Raw genomic sequence first — 8,084 nt, 5'->3', positions numbered from 1 at the left:
GCTGTCACAGATCAGGACACAAACAGGTAAAGTTGAACAGGATTTTATTAATTTGCACTCAGGAACAGTCATGGCAGGTAAGTTGAAGAGATGAAGATATAAATGGAAGTGGAACAAGATGAATGAGTTGGCCGGGTCTCTTATCTGTCACAGGATGCAGTGGCTGTGAACTGAGCAGATGATGGCAGACAGGTTTGCAGACAGATGGAACGGAGAAAGCTTGAATGGGACAGTATGTAGGTACACAAAGCAGGTAAGGTTGATTGTAGACTTGGAGATCTTCTTTTATGTTGATAGTCAGGAAGTCGATGGCATATCGACGAGACCAGACAGTGAACTGAGGGAACTGGTGGTGTATTTAAGGTTTGGGTGAGTGAGTGCAGATTGCCGGCAGGTGATGAAGTCAGGTGCAGATGATTAGTATTCAGGGGATGCGGAACGAGTGGGCGGAGTGGGGAGGTCTGGGGCACATTCAAGTTCAAAACGATGCGCAACGTTTTGCTACGGTTTCCGGGTTATACGTCATGTTTCCTGGAAACGGCGTGCACCGGTGTGCAACGGGGTTTGAGATACGTTTTCTCTTGTTTGGTGGGTGTGTCAGAACTGCAGTCAGCAGCAACATGAATATAAAGCACAAGGTATTAAAGTGAACTCGCACAATGGGTTCAAGGAAAGTAATTTACAAATGTGTTCGATGCAGCTCGGTATACACAACAACTGATGATATTAGAAGACATGTTTATCGTAAGTTTTCTTGTTAGAAATATAGGATATCAACGTAATGATGTAGTTGTTTATATTTGTAGCTTCATTGCAAGTGTATGACATTTGGTATAGAAATAAACAATGGTAGCCTAATTAAGTGCTTTTCCTAAAAATGAGAAAGAAAATACAGGGTATTAATACAGTATGGACTACAAATAAAGTCAGTATGACATAGTCAGTAACATAGCATGGCATTCATGGTTCGACTGGTCGAGACTGTTTTCCAAAGATGGCTCCTGCTTGTATACGCGAAGTGTATTATGAACAAACTGTAGCAACTTTTAATGTAATCACAGTTCATAAGGCAATACCACCAAATATGTTAAACAATTATACATTGGCATTGCATTTACAATTATGGCATTGCATAGGTTGTAAGTTTTTCACAATTGTTTTCACAATTATGACAATGTTTATAATGCAATAAATTTCTCATAATGTAAAAATTATTATATTATGAGCTCATGATTTTATTACATTTTGAGAAAATTATTATATTATGAATATTTTATTACAATACTAATGTAATCCGTATTACATTATGCAGTAATTACATTATGCTTTATTAAGATGCGCGGTGCTCAATTGGTTCTCTTCATATCTCACTAACAGAACTTTTTCAGTAATGCTTAATGACTTTTCCTCCTCAGCTCTGTCTTCCGGTGTGCCCCAAGGATCCATTCTCGGTCCGATTCTGTTTTCATTGTATATGCTGCCACTTGGTAAACTCATTTCCAATCACAACGTTCATTCCCATTTCTATACTGATGACCTCCAGATCTACCTTCCTGTGATTCTGAGCAATCGTTCTGTGCTGGATCCTCTCCATAACTGCCTTCAGGACATCAAACAGTGGCTTTCTCAGAATTTCCTTCATCTGAATGAAAGAAAGACTGAGTACATCCTATTGATTAATACCTTAATTATAATCAATCATTACTGAAGGGGGTGGATTGGAATCCACTGCTGCTTCAATCCTGTTCAACCCGGACTCACCCAATAGGTCTCCCAGTTTTGGTCCTCTAACACCTCAGTTTGCACCCAATGTGCGCAACCTGGGTGTTATTTTTGACAAAGGTATGCAGTACGATAAACAGATTAGTGCAGTTGTGAAGGCGAGCTTTTACCAGTTAAGGCTCCTGAGTAAGGTCAAACCATTTTTGTCCAGAGCTGTATACCAGAGCTGGATATAAAAAATAAAAAAATTAATTGATTGATTGATTATTACATTATGAGTTGCTACAAACATTTTTTCTTGGTTTATGTGAACATTAGAGGAACATCCCATTGTATAATTTTGAAAATACTAATTACATTATGCAGTGATTACATTATGCTTTATTACATTGAGTTGCTACAAAAAAAAATTGGTTTACGTGAACGTTAGAGTAAAATCCCATAATATAATTATGAAAATGTTATGAAAACGTTAGTTCTGAATGTTTTCAGAACGTTCAAAACATCTTTTTTTTTTTTTTTTTTTTTTTACGTTTTAAGAATGTCTTGTCCTAACATTTACATAACTTCCCTTGATTAACTTGGTGGGGTTGTGTTTTTGGTTTAGAAAATATAAGCTTTGCACTTTATGATTTTTGTTTTGGACTGTGTACTTCCCAGATACTCTTAGTGTACTACAGTAAAATGTGAATAGTGAGGTAAAGTCGTATCTGTTATTTTGTGTTATTCAAATATTTAATGCACTTAGAATCTTTTATACTCTGTAAAAATGTAAACACTCTGTGGCTGTGAGAAATTGATTGCTTACATTTTATCTATTTTTATCACTTGGATTCATATAAACATCAATATAAACAGGGCAGGACAGTGGCTCAGAGCACTGTCACCTCACAGCGAGAAGGTCCACGGTTCAAATCCTGGACGAAAGTTCTTAAATATTAAAAGGGACGTTTTGAACATTTAAAAAACATTCAGAAAAAATGTTTTCATACCTTAATGGGATTGTTAGCAAAACATTCTAAGAACATATTTTTTGTTAGTCGACACTGTGCTCCAGGAAAACTGCCCACCGCAGCTTGAACATGTCACTTTCTGAAGTAAAGTCTGAATAATTAACAAAAGACTCCTGATGATGACTTGATGATTTTCACCAACCCTAAACTATCAGGTCTGGTAATTGTAAAACTTATGAAATTGACAGAACACAACATACCGAGACAAGAAACATTGAATGTATATTTTAGTCTCAGAATTAAAGTGGAATTGTATCCCATGAATACATTTTCAACAAGTTCACCTGAAGTCATCTGAGGTCAATTGCAATGGTGGCCTATATAGAACAGCATATATGACACTTGAAGCAAATTTTGAGCAACTCTGCAATACTTTTTATGCATGTAAAACATATTTATGGAATAAAGACTTTAAAATGTCAAAAACACTAAAGCACATGATATGTTTACTAAAAAGATTATAGGCCTATTATATACATTTAGATGGGTGTAAATTATAGGCATAAGGACTAGAACAGAGAATATGCATTGAAACAATGTAATCTATTATTGTGATACATTCTTCCTTACAATGGTGCGTTCACACCGGACACGAATCGAGCGTCTAGCGCGAGTGATTTCAATGTTAAGTCAATGCAAAGACGCGTTATGCGCGTAAAATATTCCTGCGGCGCGAATGAGGCGTAGAGCGCGGCGCGGTAAGTTATTTATTTAGTGCTTTTTGTGCATTCACGCGTTTAACGCAAATTCACGTCTGCCGCCCGAGGTGAAAAATCTGAACCTCTGCGTCAATTAGCGCCGCGTTAACCAATCAGGAGCCTGCTTGCTTCACGTGGCAAAGTGACATGATAAACTCCCACTCGAAGTCACTCATTCCAAATGGAGGAGAAGTTAATTTTAGCTGTGAGTGGATACCCAGAGCTCTACGACTCAACATCGTACTTTTATAGACACAGGAGTAAAAAGGACCTCACTTGGAAGAGGATTAGTGAGGAGATTTTACAACCTGGTAAGTTAATTTCACTTTTGAGTCACGTTATTGACCTACTAACCAGCTAGCAAGCTGCCGTGCTGCTATTTTACAACTATTTTCCTGCTAATATACAACTACTTTTCACTAACAAGATAATGTGTTTATTCAGAGGATTTCTGCCGTAAAAAGTGGAAAAGCCTCAGGGACACGTACCTGAAGGAGAAGAGGAAGGAGGCGGAGAAGAGGAGTGGGTCAGCAGCAGGGTCTGGGAAGAGGTGGAAATTCTCTCAGATCTCGGGATTCCTCGGCCCAGATCTGAGAGGACCACCACCTTGAGGGCCAGGGATACGTAGAAGAACCATCAGGGGAGACAGTGACAGGTGTGTTTACAATAAAGCCACATTACATGGCATATATGCTGTCATGTTTACAGATGAAGAAATGTAATCTCTCTATGAGTATTGTTACCAACATGTCGTATTAACATTTAATATTGTCTTGACAGAGCCATTTGAACAGAGAGAGGGTGGTCAAGAACCCCCTCCTCTTCTCCTGTCTCCCCAGTCCCTGGTCCCTCAGCCCCTGCTGCTGAACCTACAGGTGTGTGAAGGCAATAGTACAAACAATATTTCAACATGTTACGTGCACACAACATTAGTAAGGTGCACTAATTATCATAGTTTTTGTAAATGCAGACACAAATCCATTGCAATCTATGCAATCAATCATCTGCATACATACTTTTTAGCTACTGTTCATTTACATGTTTATCTATGTATATGTGTGAAGTATAACTTTAATTACTTAATATGTTAAAGCAAGTTCAAAACAATATCACACTTGCATTTATTCTATTTCACTCACACAGGCACAGATATTATTCTCACAATATCTAGACAATTTTGTTGTTTAAATTAAAATTTTATACCTTCACTGTGAACATGAAAATCAGGTATCATCTTTCTGCCCTCTCATTGCACCGTGTGTGGTATTTTTTTATTTCACAGGGCCAACAGAGGAGGAGAGGTCGTCGCCGGACCCGTGAGCGGTCACAGGATGGTCCGTCAGAGGTGGAGCAGCAACTTTTTGCGGTTCTGGCGCAACCTCCGGCACGACCTCCAGCCCCACCGCCACTGTCCGCAGATGAGCACTTCCTCCTCGGCCTTCTGCCTTTTCTACAGAGCATGCCGCCTCATGTGAAAGAAAATATTAAATTTTAAATTTACAAAATTGGCAAAAATGGATTCAAAGTGTACACGCGTATAACTAGACACGGCAGGCACGAATTTGACGCTCAATTCGCGTCTGGTGTGAACGCACAGTAAGTCAACACTGAATGCGTTTATAAAATTCATTAAAAAAAGGAATGCCGCTTTTACTTTTCCACATGAGTTTGTGCATTTTTGAGAAAATACAGAGTAGTTTACAGAGTTGGCATGTAGAAGTACATCATGAGTAAAGAAGCCATCAGACTCAGTGAACTGGAACTCAGGAAACTTGAAGATGATTCTTTAGATTCTTCAGACACGCTTTAGACAGAAAGAGAAAATTCAAGTCAGTTTATTTTAGTTATGCTCAGTTTATTAGAAATTAGTATTTCAACATGAGTTTTATTCAATCAAATAAATCTTAAAGGATTAGTTCACTTCGGAATTAAAATTTCCTGATAAATTACTCACCCCAATGTCATCCTATATGTTCATGTCTTTCTTTCTTCAGTCAAAAAGAAATTAAGGTTTTTGAGGAAAATATTCCAGGATTTTTCTCCATATAGTGGACTTCAATGGGATACAACGGTTTGAAGGTCCAAATTTCAGTTTTAATGCAGCTTCAAAGGGCTCTACATGAACCCAGCCGAGGACTGAGGGTCTAATCTAGCAAAACGATCGGTCATTTCCTAAAAAAAAAAATAAACATTTCTATACTTTTTAACCACAAATGCTCATCCTGCACTAGCTCTGCGATGCGCCACGCATTACATAATCACCTTGAAAGGTCACGCGTGACATGGGCGGAAGTACGGATCTAGTGTTTACAAAGTGAACGTGCAAAGACTAAGTCAAACGCCATTTACAAAAATAAATAAATAAAAGGTAAAAAAACTATGTCGGACGATTTTGAAGATGGAGGAGAAAATGAGATGGTGTTTTTCGCCCTACCCTACTTTTTTGAACCGAAATATGCATGACCTTTCAATGTGATTACGTAATGCTTGGCGCATCGCAGAGTTAGTTCAAGACAAGCATATGTGGTTAAAATTATATATATATATATATATATATATATATTTTTTTTTTTTTTTTGAAAATGACAGATTGTTTCGCTAGATAAGATCCCTGTTCCTAGGCTGGGATTGTGTAGAGCCCTTTAAAGCTGCATTGTACCCCATTGAAGTCCTCTATATGGAGAAAAATCCTGGAATGTTTTCCTCAAAAACCCTAATTTATTTTCGACTGAAGAGAGAAAGACATGAACATCTTGGATGACGTGGGGGTGAGTAAACTGTAAACTGCTCTCTCTCTTACCTGACAAGGCTACTGCAGTTGGAGGAGCTCTGCATGTGTGAATGCATTAAGGTGATCTCTGTGTAACGGTCATTACTATCACTAACAGTCTTGATATTCTTAACTGTGAAAACTTCAGTGGGTGATATTAGAAGATCTATATCCTCTGATTTACACACTACATCAAGGTTGATCACAGAACAAGAAGTGATATGGAAAACAGTCCCCATGGTCTCATCATCAGTTGTTGCATCTTCGGTTGCAGCAGTATATTCCAGTGTTGCTGGAAAAAAACTCTCAAAACGTACTTTGTCCCGAATTTTGATGCTATATTTCTTCTCTGTGCCAGAGTACACTGTATTACAATTGCTTTTCAAGAGTTGCATGGCATCAGTCAGCAGGAAGAAAAGAGATTTGAAAGGAAACATATCTTGGTAAGTTGAATTGCCCCTGCTCTTGGTGTGAACCAACTTATTAAATGTTTTACGAAATATGGGATCAGCTTCAACATAGCTCTGCAGTGCAATCATGTGCTCTGGTGTACCCTCTGGAATGGCCTTCTCACATGCTGTATTAGTTTTCCACATTTTCATAAAATCTGTATTGTTGTTAAGCTCTGTCTGTAGCAAACCTCCAGCTTTTGTGACCATTTGCAGCATCTCTTTCCGACAACTGTAGAATGAGTAATCTGCAGCTTCAGGAAACTTGCTCATGTGTATCAGCTCTTCAGTTATCTGCACCACAGTCTGAAAGCACAAGGAATTTGGAGATAAATAAAATCAAAAAATTATGCTTCACAAAGTTAAACAGTTTAAAGTGGTGAGGATATGTTCAATGGAGACCTTACAGTGTACAAGAGCACCAGGAGAAATGCTGGAAACCGCAAACTTCCCATTGTATCAGTTGGCGTATGTGCACAAGTCTGGGGAAAGACAATAACACGAACAACAAGCTAAAAATAAAGTTGGTAAATATATGCTTGCCAAATATATATAAAATACAATTATTTTCAGCACAGACAGAACAAAAGCACAAACCCCTAAAAGAAATACGAAGTGAAAAATTGACAAGAAGCACAAATTGTGATATCACAAAAAAATAGTTATTTGGCATGGTACATTGATGTTGTCAGAAACATCTACATAAACCCAGTGGCTTATCAAAAAACAAAGAGAAACTGAGAAAGGCAGCACTTACCGTCTCAAGATGCCTGGTATTTTTAAGGTTGGTTTAACATGAGAAAGCTACAGTCAGAACTGCAGGGGGTCAACAAACAGGAAAAGATATACACAGGAAAGCTTATCAGGGCTGTACTCTGCCTTTTCCTTCCTGAAATTTAAATCACTATGGTGATCAGCTATGAGAAAAGCCAGACAGCATAATCATGTAAGAAGAATCACAGAGTAGGTAATTAAAAAAAAAAAGGTTTCAAAACCATCAAATGAGGTCACTTCAGATAAAAAAGTATTCAAATTCACCCTTAAATAACAAATGAGTACCCAATGGTATGAAGCTGTACTTCATTATATAATTGACCAACAAGTTTAATATTATCATCAAACCAGTTCTTGTAAAAGATAGATTTGTGCTTGTATAAAGTATCTTTATTATTCCAGATAAACTAATAATGGGGAGAGAAATTATGCTTATAAATTGAAAAAACCAGGGGGTGTATTACAGAAAGATATTATCTGTTTGACATCGCTATTTCAGTTAGGACCTCATTTAGGACAAAGCCTATTAAAGAGTAACATTTCCTAACTGCATTATCTTACTTTAACTACAGATAGGAAAAGGGTATTACAGAAGAAACCTATCTCAACAAAAAAAAACTTAAAACTTAACTTTAGGATAACTCTGGTATGCTAACGT

At 37.6% G+C, this 8,084-nt stretch overlaps 1 protein-coding gene across 2 annotated transcripts; it reads right to left on the bottom strand.

The window, feature by feature from the left end:
• Positions 1-2,932: 2,932 nt before the first annotated feature.
• Positions 2,933-7,529, bottom strand: LOC143740276 (ecto-ADP-ribosyltransferase 5). Of its 2 annotated transcripts, XR_013204822.1 has the most exons (5): positions 7,410-7,470; positions 7,060-7,134; positions 6,234-6,958; positions 4,307-5,237; positions 2,933-3,973 (listed from the first exon to the last, which is right to left on the bottom strand). XR_013204822.1 is itself a non-coding variant. In XM_077232379.1 (4 exons), the coding sequence occupies exons 2-4, from the start codon at positions 7,105-7,107 to the stop codon at positions 5,132-5,134; spliced, it is 879 nt and encodes a 292-aa protein (XP_077088494.1). In that variant the 5' UTR covers positions 7,108-7,134; positions 7,410-7,529; the 3' UTR covers positions 2,933-5,131. The 2 variants fall into 2 exon arrangements, 1 of the variants encoding a protein (XP_077088494.1); XM_077232379.1 differs by having other exon boundaries at positions 2,933-5,237; positions 7,410-7,529.
• Between the last annotated feature and the right edge of the window lie 555 nt (positions 7,530-8,084).

Source organism: Siphateles boraxobius, unplaced genomic scaffold (assembly GCF_051911475.1).
Source record: "Siphateles boraxobius isolate OS27281-9 unplaced genomic scaffold, OSU_SipBor_1 17, whole genome shotgun sequence".
NCBI classification, from domain to species: domain Eukaryota; kingdom Metazoa; phylum Chordata; class Actinopteri; order Cypriniformes; family Leuciscidae; genus Siphateles; species Siphateles boraxobius.
This window is presented reverse-complemented; position numbering and strand designations above follow the sequence as displayed.